Below are 19,180 nucleotides of genomic sequence, written 5' to 3' on the forward strand. Positions count from 1 at the left end.
ATGTTTTTCTGTCTCGCTGTTGTTTTTTTTTCTTCAAACATAGTGTTGTCATGGTAACCAAAGCTGTACTCTGCGTTGGCCCAGAGTAAATTTGTGATTGCATACAACCAAAATCTTGTCCCCTAACATTTACCTTAGCCGGTTTCTGATCCTAACAACTGCATAAATTAATACGCTATTAATCCACGATTTGGCGCCACGTTTTTTTTTTTCTAATGGGCAACAAAAAAATAAAGTAAAATAAAATAATAAATCTTAGGCTTACAAAAAGGCTCCCATCAACAGATGATGTTGATGCACCGTCATTCATTGTGCCAATGACACCCCCTTACAGCACCAAAGAAAAAAAAGAAAAAACACCGAAAAGCGCCAAAAAAGCCATCCGAGCCACGTTGCACTTTGATCAGGCAAGCCGTATTATGATAAGCATTAAAGTAAAAGAGGCAATTTTCGCTGCTGCTGAAAGAACTAAAAACTAAATTGGAAATGACGTGACGCTTGGCAACGGTGGCCAGGACTCAAACCACTTTTTTTTTTCCCCAAAAAAGTTTGGATTGACGTGGCGGAGGAGCGGCTGAGAATAACAGTTGACAGTCATCACGTATGACAGACGCATTAATTACTCACGATTTAGCTCGGATTTTCATTTTATTTATTTTTTTTATATAATGACAACATGATTCAACCATACGGACGTCTACGGGTGAGTGTATTCCGCACTGCAATCGGCCAATGTGGTGGGGGATCCAATTACAAATTCATCATTACATGGTTGACTTAGCTGGAGAAGGCGAGCAGGCCGATTGGGCAAATTGTTCGCTATTACAAGTGACAGGGAGGGTCGGCCGTTAGGATGACATGCATAATTTGGGCTATTCCTCGGAAGCTGTAAAAAAAATTGGTGTTCCCGCACGCTCCAGAGCGCGCGATAATATACATTCGGATTCACTCACGAGGAGAAAAGCATTGATAATACCGTCCGTCGGGTGCCTCGGTTTGAAGTTTTACAGTTTGGTTGGAAATAGATATATCAGGGGGAATTTTTTTTTCGAGCAATCCGGAACGGACTGTCTCATAATAGAGTGATTGTGCAATAAATATACTCGAAGCAAACCAGAGCAGAGGTTAAGTCACAGTATCGTTGCGATTTATAAATATCGTAATTTGTCAAAATAAACGAAAAGTCGAGTCAATAAGATTTTCCCAAGAAATAAAGTTCGATGAACGTTTCACAATGTGAAAGAGAGCAACGATAGACTTGATCCAGTTGTGTCGTACAATATTTTAAGTGAGAACAAAATTGTCCCCTTTCAGCTGAAATTGTGTTTATTTATTTATTTATTTATTTTAGAAATGCTGATAATTACATTGATTAATAATTTCATTTGAATGATATATTTAACTGACAAAATATGACTTGGGCCATTATTTTAAGAAGGCGACAATACGTCACAGTTTAACATTTTTTTTTCCACTTTTTGTTGCCCGTCATTAAATTGAAGTGTTCTTATGTTCTTATCTTCTGCTTGCACTTGTATGTCAAATAAGAATCTTAATTTTATTTGAAGAGGACATATTTTAAGAATTGATATTAAAACTTGTATGTCAATTATAAATGTTGAACATTATTAAGAACTCTGCCTGAAAAGGAAATGAAGGTTTCATGATGGCGACAGTTTGGATTCAGATTATTCAAAAAGTCCAAACGTTAGATTGCAATGGGAAATGTTTTGGAGAGTTTGACCACAATCACAGAACGGATCATTGCTTCACTCCAAAAGGTACGGAAGTGGAAAATCGCTTCTTTTGGCTGCACATGGCCTTGGCAAGGAGCGTACGCAATCGCAGGCAATGACGGTCGTAATACTGCGTAACAGCTGGCTATTAGAAGCAGCGATGGCGAGAGAGAAGGAGGTCAGGACTTGTCAGCTCGAGGATGCAGCGAGCAGAAGGAAGCCGCGGCTCAGCGGGACCTTTGCCACATTATGCTAAAAGCGACACCGCTTCAAGACGGAAAAATGCGGCCGCTGCCTGCGGGTTGAGAAAGGTGCGCGTTTGTCAGGCTTACCTGCAGCGGCGAGGCGACGATGGCAATTCATCAAGATGGGGCACGGCAGCGCAGTTCATGTGGGAGGGATAAAAAGAAAGAAACTCAAGTCAGGATACGGACAACTTGAGACGAAAACACACGGACGTAGTTATAAAACGGTATTCCCAAATATCACGTAACATTTTGATATATGCATCCAAATAGAAAAGCTAATTAACAGAAACGATTTATATGCCCAAATTCGACATGCACTTTTTCTTTTTTTAATGAGTTGGGAAAAAGCAGTTGATATCCCAACGGCTTCCTTTGTTGACAGAGTCCTTGTGAAGGGAAATGAGATGGAATTATATTCATAATATTAAATGAATTATGCATTAACTCATCACTAAAATGCCATCGGGGGAGACGACCACCGACATATGGGCGAGGAGCTTCACATTCTTCTCATGTGTCAAAAAAATATGTCATTTCGCAAGCTGATGAATGGAAGAATCCTTGGGCGTTTTTTTCACAGGCACACTGACTTTTATTTTTCGACTAATCTTCCCTTTCCCTTATAGAGTTGTGAAGAGAAGCAATAACACTCCGGAGTTGGAGAAGACCAAGTCGACGATTTTTCTATGTCGAACTATATCCGCCGTTCGGCACAATTCGCTTTCTTCTCAAACTTACGAAACAACGTCATGTACTAAGATCAGTGGTGGGCCATCAAGGCCTTCAAGATCTTCTCTGCTAGCCTAACATAACCAAAAATCAAGAAATGATCATCATATTTTTTTATAAAAGTTCTTTTAATCATATATATATTATTTTTTAATCCAATCAGAATTCAGCTAGCTTGTGTTGCCAGGCAGATTTCATCACACCAGTGGCACATACTAGTCGTGCAAGGCCTTCAAATTCAACCGTACCGGCGTCCGTGCTGTGTGTGAACGGGCTCTTTGAATTGATAGACAGTCGCGATAGCCAATCAGATCACGAGTTGGTGACAGCAAGGCCTTCTCGCAGGCCTCACGTTGAAGGTGACAAACGCGTCCTGTGATTTGATAATCATTTGTGAGAGGGAAGTGGTACGCAGAATCAACAATTCCACCCGGCGGCCGTTAGAAAATCTCAAATATTAAACGTGTGGATTTAATTGCAGATACACTTGAAAGGCCATTTCAAGACGGACCTTTAAAGAGAACGCTCTCTTGTGAGTCGAGGCCATGCAACACCCAGTAGTGCGTAAGTATTATTTCTCCAGCCGTGGTGTCATAAACGATGCTATTAGGAGGAGGATTTAATCAAGTCGGACTTAGTAGGACTTCACTGAAGGCCAAGGTGTGAAATTGTCATAACATTGACATTTACCGTATATAGAAAATGTTGTGGTGTAACACTTCATTCATCGGACTTGTGTGCAGGCCGCATGGGTTCACTTCCCACGCAGCGACGCTCCGAATGTGAGCGTGAAAGGTTACGCGTCTCTAGAAGTGCCCGGCGATTGACTGGCAACCGGAGATCGGCTCCAACCTCCCGTGACCCTGAACGGGATAAGCGCTACACAAAATGGATGGACGCTGTGGCCATCATTTGTTATCGACTCCATCATCTTGCCCAGAAATGCCACAAAATACATCATTGTTCAACGTTTAGGATTTCCCAACACTATAGAGCAGCTTTTAAGCCTGCACCCCCGCACCTTTTTCAATATCCCATTTAACCGTTGACAACACGATACACCAATGCTCAAAACATTTTCTTTCACAGACGTGAAAATAAAGCCTTGTTCGGATCTTTCACCAGAAACGAGACCAAAAAACCAGAACAGTAACTCGGGCCAAAACAGCTTCAAGGACACGAAAAAAAAATAAAAATAAATAAATAAATCAGTCATCTCCTTCTTTGACATGAAATCAGAACGGAGTCGAAAATCCAAACGTTTCAGATCCAATTTGGGGACACATTTCTGTGGAGGCGTCAAGCAAATCGTGGAAAAGAAAACTCAACCATTCCTCAAATGCCGACAGACTCTTGACTTTCCCCACAAGGCCGACCGAGGCAGCATCCCGACATCCCTCCGCACTTAAACGGAGCTCTCATTGCATGAATCTCCTGAGGGGTGTACACTCACCAGACACCAATCCAGGTCAGAGGCAGAGGCCTGCGAGCGGGGACAGTTCACACACACACACACACCACTCAGAGCTTACTCTCGCCACCTACTTGTGTTACATAACACCCTGCCCACCCGTCCACACAGCAGATCTGCATCAGCGGCGCTTCAAACCTCCTAACAATCCACTTCCACGCCTCTCCACATGGAATCCTCGTTTCATATACGAGGACAGGTCCCGCGGGCTTCCCACGCGAGGGCTTTTCGCTCAATGACCCCACGTCTCTCCCAATATGGGAAAAAAAAAAAAGAGATTTCAGGCGCAGTGTGACGGCCAAAAGGATTTTCTTTTCAAAGTAGTCGTGCCCGAGCAACCGAAAGTAGGCTGGCACGGGGAGAGACCAACAGGAAGATGGCTTGTACAGAGTAAAGAGACAGAATGCGGCTTTGAACGAGCTCGGGCCTACATGAGCCGCCAATTTGGAGTTGCGTGCCAGAGCCTGACAGAACAAAAGGCACTTTTTTTGGTGGGGCCGGGAGTTTTCTGGATGCCAAATGTGTGAAAAGCCACAATTTAGTCGTGCGAATATCTTCACAGAGACGAGTTAACGTTCGTAAATGCTTGCTTTTAAGTTACTATTTGTGTAGCGTGACTGATAAATGACGAGACAAATCACTCAAAAGCTAAGAGCGCGATGGGTCTATATCATCCCACTTTGCCTCGTTGGCATCACTGGAACATTTCTGGAATGACACCAATACAAAAATGGTCCTCAAATTAAGAAAGCAGTCTGTTACTCTCCCCACATAACTCCGCTGAAGTTGATCAGCAACCAACATTGTAGTGAAGTCACAATGACAGGAAATATTTGAATGAAAAAAAAGAAAAAAATCAGTAAAAGAAAAATGAACTGACTGACTGCGAGTTCTTGTGCCACACGGGAGGGGAAAAGTGTGAAAACCAGTTTGTTGCGGGTAGTTCCTTACCTCCAAACCGTCGATGTCAGGACTTTACAGCGACACAATTTTAGGTGACAGAATGGGAACAGTGTCGTACGGTGTTCTCATTCTTCCAGTGGAGTATTCACTCGAGTTCCTCCTATCGGCCAATCCAAAATCTGAAAACGAGCCAGTCGCCTTGAGAAAAGCGTCAGCACTTTTACCGCTGAGGTCCTTCTCTGGGAGGAGAAGTCCATGCAAAAGCGCTGCCATTAGAAACGGCATGAACTCAGCCCTGAGCAACGCTCGCGATGGGCCCAGCAAAGTCTGTTTGCCCACGAGGACCGATCGGTCTCAACATGAGCAAATGTTGCTCGGTAAATAAACGATGCTTCCACAATCTTTGGAAGGTTACAGCAAAGTAGAGAGCAATTCGTGATTAACACTTCGCATGTGCTTTCTGATGGCCGCTGCGAAACTGTGCTGGCATTTTGTGGCCTTTCATCAGTTCAGCTCACCTCTTAACCTTTTGGCCAGAGACTTGCATTCTTGGGAAGTGCATTCTCGCATATGTGGTTAGGAAGACCGTACTTGGTGAGTTCAAGAAACCGTCATATTGACAATTGGACTCTTTGTATGTTCTGGCAGTTTGGATGCCCGATGGCACTGTGCTGCCTCTCACAGGTCAGACTTGGTACTACAACATGACATCCAGTTTTGGGCAGAAGACTCATAATTAGACATGGTGGTGTGCACTTAGTTTGTCACCTCGACTACACGACTCACGAGTAAAAACAATAACACATAGCATGGCCATTTTTTCGCTTGGCGTTCGTGGTGTCTAACACATTCTAAAATCACTTCAGATATTTAGGAGCAGTAAGTGTGCGTGCGCCGCTTAATAGGGTTTATTGTTGGAAACGCCACATACGGCTAAACATTCAGTCACTGAGCGCCAGAGAATGTAAATCTCCCGACTGACGTTCCAAACGATCAGAGGCCCGCTCTGTTTTAGATGTTGCAACCAAAGCGGAAAAGCGACGGTAGTCCTTGAGGGGCTGTAGAACATACAGTTCACATAGCCCCACCGCATGATACGACGCCTGGGTCAAGGCCAGTGGGATTCAGCTGTGGAACAACTTTCGGTTATTCCATTAAGTCCGAGCAGGAAACGGGGGGGTGTAAACAGCAACGGGGGTCCCGTTACACTTCCTCTCTACCGATTCCCAGAGAATCAAACAAACTCTCTTCGGAGTAAATAAAAGAAATGGGACCAAAATGTCGCTGTTCAAACATTTCATCAAGTGGAGACTAGAAAAAATGAACTAGAAAAAAAAACAACAATATGAAACAACTAACGCAACTGGCTTGTTGTCTGAGGTTTGCAAACAGAAGGCCACAAAAGCATGTCAGGACACCATCCAAACAATGACAGTGCCAAAAGGAATGTAAGACCTCAGTGATAAGACTCCTGTTCAACACTAACCCTGACAAAAAAAAAAAAAAGTGCACAACAACAAGCTTGAATGAAGCGACCAAAGCTCACTCACGCCCTTGAGGAGCTCGAAAGAAAAAAAAATGTGACTTGACTAACGCTATTAAGGAATTACAGTGAATTTCCACAGCCCCGCATCCTTTAAATAGTCCGCGTGCTCTCAGTGACACACTTCTCTTGGCTTCTCACTTATAATAAACAGGTCAGACTTTCTCCATCAGCTGGATTTTTTTTCTTTCCAGTGGGGAAAAAAACACACATTAACAAAGAAAAGAGGGCAGTCACAACCAGATCACTGCTTCTCCAAACATTGTTGCATTAATATGTTGATTGATTGATTCTCAAAAGCTAGCGAGCTAGCATGCGCGAGCTAGGAGTAACTAGTTAGTAGCCTAGCAAAACGACCCAGAATAATAGCACATCCACTGAAAAAAATGGCAAAATAAAATAAATAGATTGAAGAAAAAAAATGTAAATTCACCCCCCCAAAAAAAATGTCAGCGTAGCGTGTTGCAGAAAAACTGGAGCATAGGAGGCAAGTGCGAAAAAATGATCTCGAAAATATTGACGTGACTCTCATTAATTTTCTGGATGCAAACCGGTGATTTGTTGCAGCGGCTGGCTTGACTTCTCTTCCCGACGGCACAATTACCCGAGGACTCGTATTAGCCCTACCCCTCATGTTAAGACAAAATGGCCTCAGATAACCACGTCTACTCTACGGAGACTTCATTCTCAGTCCAATCCTCCCCAACCTGGGCAGAATCTTCCCACAGCTTGTCACGGGACTGCTGGCAGGATGAAGGGACTTGGAGGCATATGCGACTTTCCATCTGTTGCGCGCTCGCTACGATCCAAAAACCCCTTCCTCGGTAGTCGCTGGCCATCTGTTTCCAACCCTACCTCACCGGCAGGAAACATGAGCACTTCCAACCGACGTCGGATAGGATGATGATGATGATGATGCACACTTTGAAATAAATAAATAAATAAAGGGGGGTGGTCGAAATTTTGATTGAGCATCCCAGTGGGTTTCTCAATGTAAGCAATTCATGAATACAACTGTTGATGAAAAGCAGTTGAGAGGTTCGTTGTTGGACGCCGCAAAATAACAATTCTGCAAATGATACATCCATGCAGTGATTTTAGTATGATGGATTGAACTACAGTAGTTGATTCCATATTAAAAGCAGTCATTTTCCTGGCCGGGAGAAGCTATGCGATGTTGAGCTATATCCAAGCAGACCTCCAACCCCCCGCCCAAGACATGTTATTCTACTCAATAAAACACGAGAATCAAAGCAGAAGTCGTGAGCTACTAAAGCTAAACATAAAACTAAGAGAATCATGTATCGTGTTAAACAAAATCTCATTAACTTTGTCTCTGGAAAGGTCGCCATTTTAATGCCAACCAAAATACAAACTGCCATAGACGGCGTAACGAGCATCAATGTCGCGGTAATTTAGAAACCTGACGATCGAAAACAAGCAACATGCCGACACGGCATAATTACTGATAAAAAATATTCACAGGCCAAACAAGTAACTGAATCGTAATTCATTTTTCGGTGTTGAGTGCTAACCAACTAAATAGCTGCCATAATACCCGACGCATGCAAACAAAAAAAGGAATTGTCTAGTACGTGTGTGTTGGAATTAGCCTCAATTCACATTCCGTTTGATTAGTAGCTGATTTCATTTCATACTTGCGAAACAAAAATGAGATTAAAACAATAACAGATACATCCTCAATTTTCATTTCAATTTGACTGCATGGTTAGTTTGTGCTTCATCTTGAAAGGCAATTACGACACAAACATTGATTTGAGAATTTTGCGGCGACAACCGATTACAAATAGAAGCGATATCGAAGGACAAAGGTCACACCAAATGGAAGTTCAACCAGGAGGGGATATTGTGATCGGACTTCCAGGTACCACTGTGCTCTAAATCTTCCTTAAGAAATTCGTCCAACAGCCCCCATCTTGAGCCCTCCACATTCAAAAAACACACACAAAAAAAAAATAAGACGTCCGTCACTGCGAGAGAGAGCGTCTTTGTTCCACGGCACAATGGAGGACATTCTGCTGCAAAGGACAAGGTCACACATTGAATGTGGCAAATCTGCAATGTGTGGAAAAAGCACTTGAGGCCCGAGCAGAGACCTCCAGGCCTTCAGTCCAAGGCTCTGTTTACAACTCATCTCCGTTGACCTGTGCTCGAGAGTCAGCCCAGTGAGAGAATGAATGAAACGGTCAGACTTTTTTGTCTGGTTGGGAATGTGGAGTATGTCCAGCCCGCCTTTCTGGCATGCATCTGTCACGAGAGGGGGAAATCTGTTGGACGCTTGAGAAGAAACGTGTGATGTCAGGTATGTTTTTTGCAGTGGTAGGCGGTCAAGGCCTTCTCTGCTGCCTTAACATAATCAAGAAATCATGATCATATACTTCACAGATTGTATCCTAGTGTTGAATTTTTAGTGAGAGTTTTTATCCAATCACTAATCCATATTCGCCACAGATATACTTTTTGAAATCTAATGCGCGCCAGAGTGAAAGTTTCCTTGCCATTTTCCTGACACAGATGGCCAGCAGTAAGAAAAGTAAACTTGCTTTTTAAAAAATCAAATTGAAAAAACACACACAGACACAAGTGTTTTCCTCCAGCTGCCTCGTGGAACTCGAGCCCCAAAATGGATTTGCACTGAAAATGTGCTGAAAATGGATCTGTGTCCTGTAACTGTCATCATGAACAACATTAGGGCCCCATAAAGCGGCAAAAATGTAAATATACACATCTTTCAGTCGAGAGGGAGAGTGACCCGCTCTTTAAATACATTTGACTGTTTTATGTAAAACGATCATCACCAAAAGTATTAGCAATTATCCAAAAATACGTACGTTTTATTCAAATCCAGGACAATCATCGCTTTTCCACGGTGCCAAGTTAAACATACGACGTTTTGAGCTTACAAAGTGTCTGCGCTATGAGATAGTTTGTGCAGCGGCGTAAGATTACATTGCTATGCGGCACAAAGTGTGCGCTCAGCCTTCAATTTTCATACATTTATTTTTCCCCCATCTCGGGGCGGCCATTTTGAAAATGACATCAGAGTTGCTGAGCTCAGCTAACGACCAATAGTGACTCAGCTTCGGAAAAGGTGGTGAGCCGTGATTGGTCATTACCTGAGTCCTGAGGGACTGTGATGTCATTTTCAGTCTAAGGTGGCTAAAAACAGGTGGCTATGCTACTTAACTCATATTCCAAAAACGCAATGTGACTCATAAGGATATTTTTAGACTAATTGAAGCGTCATAGAAGAGTTTATTGTAAAGATTTTTTGAGGGTTGACTTCCTCTTTATAACAATTAAAGAGATTCACACATACGATAAAAAAATATATATATCAATCGATTAATCAACTATTAATTGCCAATCAGTCAATTTCCCATGGCGAATTATTAAACATTAGCGTAGCAAATTCAGAAGAATCAGGATTTCAGCAGAGAGTTTTTTTTGTTTTTTTTGCCTTCCCTATATGCCATGTGAGCACACAACATCCCACCATGAAGGCCTATTAGTCATGTCTTACAATCCCCAGCTTCACTCCGAGGCATCGGTTGGCTTTCAGCTGACCGCCCCTTGCTCTGACGTCGGAAATCTGAACGCTGTCAGGAGTTTTCCAACTTTGGCAAAACACAGCCATGGCTCAAGGTAGAAGAAAAAAAAAAGGCACGGGCGCAAATGCGCTGAAAAACACAACCTGCACTTGAGAAAGTTGAAAGTCAACTTTGGAGGCGGAAATTGCAGGAAAAGTGCGACATTTGCTTCCCACACCAGCAGCAATTTCGAGAAATTCTTCAGCTTAACTCCACGTGCTAGTCATGCAAATTGTTCAATGTGAGAGCAAAAAAGCAACCGAACGAGAAAGCAGAAAATACAAAGATCACATCAAAAACCAACACTTCATTCAGGGAGAAACGTTACAACATTCGAGTGCGGTTTAAAAGAAAACAAAAAGGACTATTATGGAGAAATAGCATGCACAAATTTACTTTGAACAGAGAGTGTAAATGCCAGACCTGATTTTAATAATAATGGGTGTCCCAATCTGATATTAATATCACATATCGGTCAGGAAAAAACGAAAACCTCCGATAAGCGCAGTCCACTTCGGATCATGCTGGAATTGAACATTTAATGGCTTTATCGCCATTATTTTTTTCCAGAGTCCTCCTATTTATTTTTTTAAGTCTTCTATTTAATTGTACTGTGGCGATAACGCCCCACCAGTTTTTCCTCCTACCTATGACTGCTGACGATTGTTCCCAGAGTAACCTCACCAGGTCCAAATTATCAAAAAAGTCGACTCATTTTAATCAGTAGCAAGTAATTAGGCGCAGGTGGCCGAGGGACGTTTGACCACACTCGCTATCTTTTAACGATCTGCGCCCACTATTAAGTGTCACAAAAGACCGCCGTTTTCGCTAGGAACAACGTCGACTTCAAAGTTAAATGTATGGCGGATGAAAGGTGTTATATAAGCAACGGATGAAAGCAATCCCGTCCGGAGATGTGCCTTGCAGCTTCACAAGAACAAAAAAAAAAAAAATGCACCTTTGTGCTGCATCATCACGGCAACATCACAAAGATGCACATCAGCAAGTCGATTGGTCTGTTTGGGTGAATTTTAAGAGAATAGAGCAGGGGTGGGCAAACTTTTGGATTGGTGGGCCACAATGGGTTCTAAAATTTGAGCAGATGGATGGAGTGTTTTGGTCACCTTAAAATGCATTTCATTTCAAATGAAAATCAACAAAAGCATGACATGAAGATATCAGTTTTAATCCATTTTGTTGGTGGAATCCTAATTTTGTGTCAGCCAATCACAAACAGTTGAGATTTGGACACATTAGCTTTTTTTGTCAAGTGTGTTACCCAACATGTACTCATGACAACGTTGTTTTCAAACTCTTTCTCCCAGCGATGCAGATTACATTTTGGGCCACTTACGCAAGCAACTTTTGATTAGCCGCGAAAGCACTGAATCATCTTGGACCACTTAGTCCTCCCACACTGTAGTTTAGCGATGTCATTTTGCCCACTTCTCGACCTGGTCATTTTTTTTTTGCGGATCATGCCGAATTATGATATGAGCTGGAGTCATTTTCAAGAGCTTTTGTCACATACAAGGAAAAAAAAAAAAGAAAGTGAGGACATTACACCATCGGGACTGCCATTTGAAAATGCAACAAGCGTGCGGAATACTAATCATGACTAAGAAGGGGGGGGGGCAACCGCGTCGGCAAATGAATTGAAGGTCTTATTGACAAACAAAACCGCAGGGAGACCTTAGTAAGACAGAAATTCATTTTGTATGGGCTGCAATTTCTATTCGCTCTTTCTTCTGTGTTTGCAACTAAATGCACGATCCACTGGTTGGTTCCTTAGCAACAGACTCTGAAATGATGCGAGACTGAAGGGGAAAAGAGATTTGGCGCAGTTGTTCTCGTGCAGGTGAAGGCAAGTCAAACGCTCGGCAAAAGCTCTCAGGGTTACGGCGCCCATCTCATTAAGATGCAAAAGGGGGGGGGGGTGCAACGCTAAAACTAGCTGTAAATTGTGTTGGTGCGCCTCCACGTATGGGGAATATTAATGAAGTATTTTGTGCAGAGAGGCGACGGAGGTGAGGACGCGGTGGAGAGTCACACTTGGACCGTTACAAATGTGCTCAAATTAAATATGACCATAAATTTTAAATTCAGGATCCACCTGTTGTTGCTACAAACACAACCATTGTGCGTCTCCTCCCAATGGACGTATTGGGGGCGTGATAGTGACGTCATTTAGCAACGTAACTGGTGGGAGAGTGAAAAACAAAACAAAACAAAAAAAACATGCCGCACTTAAGATTCATGCAGCAATATTTATTCATAAGTCGCATTTGCTTCAAAAGTGCAGCAGCAGTCCAGACAAAAATTAATGCAGCCACAGCCACATGTTATATGAAACGCGATTTCACATGCTGCTAATAGTCTGAAGATTGTTTAAAGCAGGGATCCCCAACCACCGGCCTGCGGCCCAATAATGGTCCGCGGGCCACTTTGCACCGGTCCGCAGCAGACCCCACAGATGAAGAAAAAATAACGTGCAGTACTTCCGGGTTATTTATTATTTGACATTGTGCAACTGGTTAGCACGTCTGCTTCGCCGCTCAGAGGTGCAGGGTTCGATCCCTATCTGGAGTTTGCATGTTTTCCCGGTGCCCGATTTCCTCCCACTTTCTAAAAACACGTACGCCAGGTTGATTGAACACTCCAAATTGTGATCGAGAGCACGGACGGTTGTTCGGAAACCAGTTCAGGGTGCGCCGCGCCTACTGCCCGAAGACGGATGAGTTGGGCTCCAAATAATGAATGGATGGATGAACCGACTTCTGACCGTTACATCAGACTCTTGACGCATGTCAAAATGCTAATATTGCGTTCGCATTAAGCTCATTTTAAAGACGCAAGCTAGCAAAAGGGAGTAAAAAAAAAAAAAAAACAGTCCACGTACAAAGCCCGCTCGGCACAATAACTCTCGGGAGACTCGACCAAACGATGCATGGACACACATTATTGTGTGCCCATCTGTCGGGCAACTCCAATACCAATTGCCCTCACAAAACACAACCTTTAATAGAGTGCAGGGCATTCGGTTGCAACAAAGTCAGACTCCCTCCACACTTGAATTCGTCCGAGGGACTGCTTTGGTCACAGGTGTCAAACTCAAGGCCGGCGGGCCAGATCTGGCCCGCTACTTCATTTTATGTGGCCCGTGAAGGGCAAATCATGTGCGTCAACGTCCCGTTTCTAGCGCATTTTCTTCACTTTTAACAACGTTGGGATATGAGGTAGTGCTATTTATTTGTTACCAATACTCCCCCTTCTAAAGTAAATGTTGAATTATGATTTCTGAACGTCCCATTAATTTGTTGTGTGTATGTGATAACAAAAAGGTAATCATACAATGATATGGGTTCTCCTTAAAAACGGAATTCAGCTAAGCTACAAAAAAAAAAGTATGTGCAGCAATATCGTAATATATCGTGATCGTCCGTCAGTGCAGACTAACAGGAGGATAGCAAGATAAACCATCTAAATCATCCGCCATGACATTATAACTCACTCCATTATGGTTTGCTGTCAGCTTCAACCAGGGTTCAGTGTGGAAGCGCGCCATTAGTTTCACGTGACGTGCACTTTTTCACATGGCAGCCAGCTTCTCTGACAAGCGTTCAAATCAGAGACAAAGTGTGGATGGATGGATGGATGTCACACTGTGCAGAAGATACTTGAATTTAAACAGCAGGGGTGTATTTTAAAGGCTGATTTATATGGGGAGAGATTTGTCTCCAAATGATCCATACAAAGACATCAGTGATTTTCAAACATATTTTGCGATTTTCACATACTTGAGTTGAACGTTTGAGGATCAGCGGACATGCACATTTATTTTTTTAGACAAATGTCACATGGTTTCAAGATATTCATACACGTAGCCCTTCTAAACATTCAATGCGTTGAAAGGCTTTCCCCCTCCGTCCACTAGGAGGCAGTAATTTCTCCACTGAACGGGAATGAGCGATATCCGGTTTTTCGTTTAAAAATTGGAAATTGAAAAACGGCAAAGATGTTGTTCTGCTGCTTCTTCTCCTATGTCGCTGCAGCAGCTGACAAAGAGAAGAAGAACATCTTCCGTGTGAAGGCAAAACGAGCTTGAGGGAAAACAAATTAGGAACAAATTTTGTTTCGCGATTTGTCTTAGATGAATAAAAGACGATAAGATAAAATCTATTTTTCTGTTTTTCAACGTTTAAACAAAAAATGCAAGATGGCTAGTCCCTACATTTCCATTCAAGAGACAACAACACTGCCTCCCAGTGGAGGGAGGAGGGACCATCTTTCAACTTGTGAATGTTAAAGAACCGCTATGTGCGTGTGAATGTTTTGAAATGTGACATTTTTTTCAAGAATAAATGGATGCTACTTATTGTTGACATTGTAGTGAAGTATTCCTGACAGGTGTACTGTAGAAAATTGTCCAATTGCATTTAATTGCTCAGAAATTATTTATTTACTGTAATCAACACAAATGACATCTTTGTTTATCGATGCATGACATGTGCGCAACAATTAAATGCTCTTCAACTAGACAGCAGAAGGCAATTATCATGAATGTCTACTTTTTGTTTAGTGGTTTGCCGTGACCTTTTTTGCCAAAGTAAATGATGTGCCGAGGCTAACTAACGGTTGATAAGCTCACACTACTGTTGTGGGCCCAATGTTTGTTGCCTCCCTTGAATGAATGAGGCTGCAAGCCACCTACACCCCCCCTCCTCCTCCAGGAGCGAAAGCAGCACACTCACCTTCGATGGAGATCACATGTTCTCGGATCTGATTCTGCAAGGCCAGGTCGTCGATGCGCTCGATCAGGTCGTAGATGGCGTAGATGTTCGGGTGTACCGACTCGAACCGGTGGATCTCCGCCCGGATGGCGGCCGAGTTGGACAGCACGAACTGCGAGCCGGCCGAGCCGGACTGCGCCGCTTGGCCGGACACCGTGCCCGAGCCAAACTGGCCGGCACCGGAGCTCGCGGACGAGCCGGATCCGAACTGCGACGGGATAGACTGGGGAACCGGGGCCGGGACGGTACCCGGGTTGGACATGGCTGGCTGGGACTGCGGCGAGATTCCGGACACGGGGACGCCAGATTGGAAATTCATCTCTTTGCGAGCGCGTGTCGAACTGAGACTTTGTCGAGTGTTTGTTGTTGTTGTTGTTGTTAGCAAGGTAGCAACACAGAATATGCTGCTCACGAACAAAAGAAGTCCGCGCGAATTGTGCCGCCGCCGCCGCTGCCGCTGCTGTTGTTGGCAACCGTCGTGACACAAGCATCAATAGTTGCTCGCCGATTGCAACAAATCGCCACTCTTCTTGCTCATATTCAAACTTGGCCGTGGTGCATATTCCCTTCTTCGCCTTCACTGGCCCCCGCGTTGTCTTCCCCCCCACCCCCGACAATGCCGCCTAGCACTTTGGAGCGACGGCTCCTCGGTCAGCTACACCGGGCAGGCTGGTTGGCTCGGGCCGACTCGGGAAACAATGGGCTCGGCTTGTGCACGGCGGCGCCCCCCCGGTCCGCTGCCTTCGATGCTCGCCTTCAATTGGGAAGCTAATGTTGAGTCGTCCTCCTCTGGACAAACTAGTGCTGCTGCTCCCTCCTCCGCATGCTCAAACGTCAGCCATCACGTAATTGTACTTGGGATGGGGGAGGGTGTGATTGGATTCGGGTGGGTGGGAGTGAGGAGGAGGAGGAGGAGGAGGAGAAAGGGGGGGGGTGAAAGTCGCAACAACCATGATAACCTACCTGGCGGTTATGTAAGTGCAGATCTACTGCAAAATGATAATCCACATGCTGCAACAACGCGTTGCCTCATTATTTATTTATGTGTGTAGGTGCTCGACCTTCAATAAAATACATAAATGGCCAGCACAGTAAAGCAAACCCAACAATTTCATGTATTGTATAATTAGGATCTACACATTTCAAACAGAATTATACGCGATGGTTCGCTCCCAAAAAATATCCTGATCAATATTTCTTTTCCTGTGGTGACGGCGGTGAGCTAATAGGGAAGCCAAGGCAGCTTTATTAATTTACTGTCGTGCATAAAACACAAAACATACAGCACACGAAAAAAAATGGGGAAAATTTGTTATAGAAATGCTTTAACGGATCTTAATTAATTCTGATCTCTTGGTTTGGGCCAGAACCGAGCTGCAGCTGTTTGATACTCTTTTGAGGGAATCCAGCAGAAGAGCATTACAGTAATCAAGTCTACTGGAGATAAAAGCATGGATAAAGTCTTCTTAGAGCATACAACCCCTCAAGCTGGATATGTTCTTCAGCTGGTAAAAGACTGTTTAAGCGACTGATTCCGATATGACTGCTGATCAGATCCGAATGAAACAGCACCCAGGTTTTGGACTTTTTGGTCTTTGGCTTTTAAAGACAGGGACTGGTGTTTCCTAAGAGCAATAATCTCTTTATTTTTGGCAAAAATAAATGACCTCAGCTCTGTTTTGGTTTGGTTGAAGGAAATTTTGCTTCCTTTTGTTTTTATTGAACTGTAGTCATTTGGGGGCAATGATAAATGTTGCTGTGGAGTATCCACGGAGCCATAATAACCAACATTGCGGTTCTGAGGAATTGGACCCAAAGGTAGCAAAGACAATGTACATGTACCGGTATATGTTGATGAAATAACAGACACCTGGGGATGTCTTTAAAGTTTTATGATTTTTAAAAAATTGATCATAGTGGGCGTATGTTTCCTTTGAAACCGGTCTTGACTAGTCGAGACACCTGTTGGTGTAATCATACACTGCAAAAACAGCTGACTATTACTGATGCGTCAAGCATGAGTCGCAGACAACTATAATTGAATTACTCAAAAGCTATGCAGAAATAGATGAGGTGTTAAAGTATGACGTATTCAACGGTGGTTTGTTTTGCGGTTGCATAGTATAAAAATACATGAATAAACATAGATAAATATGCAGTTTTTACTGTGAAATGGTTTAACGAAGGAGTATTTTTTCTGTTACATAAAACATCAACACTATCATAGACAAACCTCTTTTTCTACACAATGAGCCACTTGTTCAACACAGTGACAAGTCAGGGTGTTACATTTGATTTCCCCAGCCCTCTGCTGCCCTCTGCTGGCCAACTACGGACTTTCTCAAAAGTTGTCATTTCATAACAATATTGCATACATACTAAGTTATTTACACAATGATGCTGGCTTCCAAAGGAACTCATAAAAACATAAAAATGTCAGATTAATAGTACGTTGTCCTTGTGGTTCTCTACGGCGTCTTCCCACATTCTAAAAAATGTATGTTATGTTTATGGAAGACTTTCATTTTTTTCCATACGTATGAATGCTTGTTTGTCTCTATGTGCCCTAAGAAGTGCTTTAAAAAATGAATGTACGGGTTGATCTATTTAATGTCCAATTTGTAGTCTAATCCGGTTTTATGTCCGCTGGTAATACATAATGCAATCAAGAGTTCTGTGGCTGACTGTGACATATGATCATGTTGGCACAACCATGATGAGACATTGTTTGCAACTAAGCAACAGTCGTTAGAGTTGCCTGCAGGGCGATCTTATTTGGGGCAGATGGATGACCGCAAATGTTGGATCTAAGCAAATTTCAACAAATATGGAATAACAATATAAGTGGCCTCGAACCAAACTGACATGTAAGAACAAAATCCCTAAAAGCAAACTCCTCAATCAAACCAATTAGGCTATATTTCAATCGGTTTCAGTCATTATCTCGATAAGGGTGCATTACCGTTATTATTCATATTTGAACATTATACAGTTGGAAACGTCCTACCTTTAAAATCATATTGGCGCCACTTGTCTGTTCTTCATCCTCCATTAACTAGGAAGTAGTCTGCTACCTAACAAACAGATAGGCAAGAAAACACCCAAACAACATCAATTTTATAGCTTTATATAGCTATTTTTAAAGGACTGAAGGTCACCTATTAAGTGTATATTATAAAAACTACAAAGATGTATGAATTATTTTCACGTTTATTAATTCGTCACCATTGAAAAAGAGACCTTTTTTTAAATTTCTGCTTACATAACGGATTTGATTGATTAGCTTGCCATTCACTAGCCTTGGTGGAGAGCTGTGCTATTTTTCAGACTTTCCAAACATTTGTTGATCCAAGGCTCATATTTTACATTAGAAACATCTCACAGCGCAATATGACCTCGTCTCAAGTTACTCACAAATTGACTTACTCAGTGCGACATCTGGGCCTGTTCAGGTGAACACAAAGCCATTTATCTCCTGTAGGAATGGCAACAGATGGGGTGATGGCGGAAAAGCAATTAATTGGGCTGCCTGTCACTATACAGGTCAGTTAAAATACTTTAATATGTTTTCATTGTTTAGTGTATGTGAGGGTGGCGTCAGTTGAGTGGTGGATGACGTCATTGAGAGGGGACGAGCCAGGTCCGAGAAGATTGGGTAAAAAAAAAAAAGATTGGCTCAGGCAATTAATCTGAATGGGGAGCGTGTGGGTGTGAGTTGTGGCCATAAGCGGCTCCTGTTTAAATGTGTTTTATTCGCGATTGTTTTGGTTTTTAAAACGAACAGATTCCATTACCGACTGTGTGCATCCTTGACCACCGGGACAGTCATTACAATACTTTAAACATAGTAAACTATAATGCATTGTTCTGTAAAAAATAAGACTCTCAAAAGTAAAAATGGATACAGTTGTTTCATTATCTTTTTAAAAAACTACTAAACGTAGAGTTTCTGCAGATACGAATCATAATTTTGACGTCACTGCAGGCCCCTTTAACCACGCCTTTCCCGATGTTGCAGCAAAACACTTAAAGCGCTGCTCTTTTATTTTCCCACAATGCACCTGCAAACAACCAATGACGTATTCCCATGCTCCTGGGCATTTTTCTTGAAATCAGTTTTTTCCGAACATAGTAACATTGTGTAATTTT

At 42.8% G+C, this 19,180-nt stretch overlaps 1 protein-coding gene across 2 annotated transcripts; it reads right to left on the reverse strand.

Moving 5' to 3' along the window:
- Window positions 1-660: 660 nt before the first annotated feature.
- Window positions 661-18,631, reverse strand: LOC148326423 (uncharacterized). 2 transcript variants are annotated; one of them, XR_015846105.1, is made up of 3 exons: window positions 18,458-18,631; window positions 18,039-18,105; window positions 661-2,068 (listed from the first exon to the last, which is right to left on the reverse strand). XR_015846105.1 is itself a non-coding variant. In XM_088310582.1 (2 exons), exons 1-2 carry the CDS (start codon window positions 15,348-15,350, stop codon window positions 1,989-1,991), a joined length of 438 nt encoding a protein of 145 aa, XP_088166708.1. In that variant the 5' UTR covers window positions 15,351-15,885; the 3' UTR covers window positions 661-1,988. The 2 variants fall into 2 exon arrangements, 1 of the variants encoding a protein (XP_088166708.1); XM_088310582.1 differs by lacking the exons at window positions 18,039-18,105; window positions 18,458-18,631 and adding an exon at window positions 14,993-15,885.
- Between the last annotated feature and the right edge of the window lie 549 nt (window positions 18,632-19,180).

The sequence above is a fragment of the Idiotropiscis lumnitzeri genome, chromosome 12 (genome assembly GCF_059441095.1).
Source record: "Idiotropiscis lumnitzeri isolate Australia: NSW breed Sydney's pygmy pipehorse chromosome 12, RoL_Ilum_1.0, whole genome shotgun sequence".
Taxonomy (NCBI): domain Eukaryota; kingdom Metazoa; phylum Chordata; class Actinopteri; order Syngnathiformes; family Syngnathidae; genus Idiotropiscis; species Idiotropiscis lumnitzeri.

Coding starts and splice junctions, on each gene's coding strand:
- LOC148326423 (XM_088310582.1), bottom strand. CDS start 15,350: ATGAATTTCCAATCTGGCGTCCCCGTGTCCGGAATCTCGCCGCAGTCC. Junction 2,069..14,992: donor ACATGTGATCTCCATCGAAG/GTGAGTGTGCTG, acceptor TCGCCGCTGCAG/GTAAGCCTGACAAACGCGCA.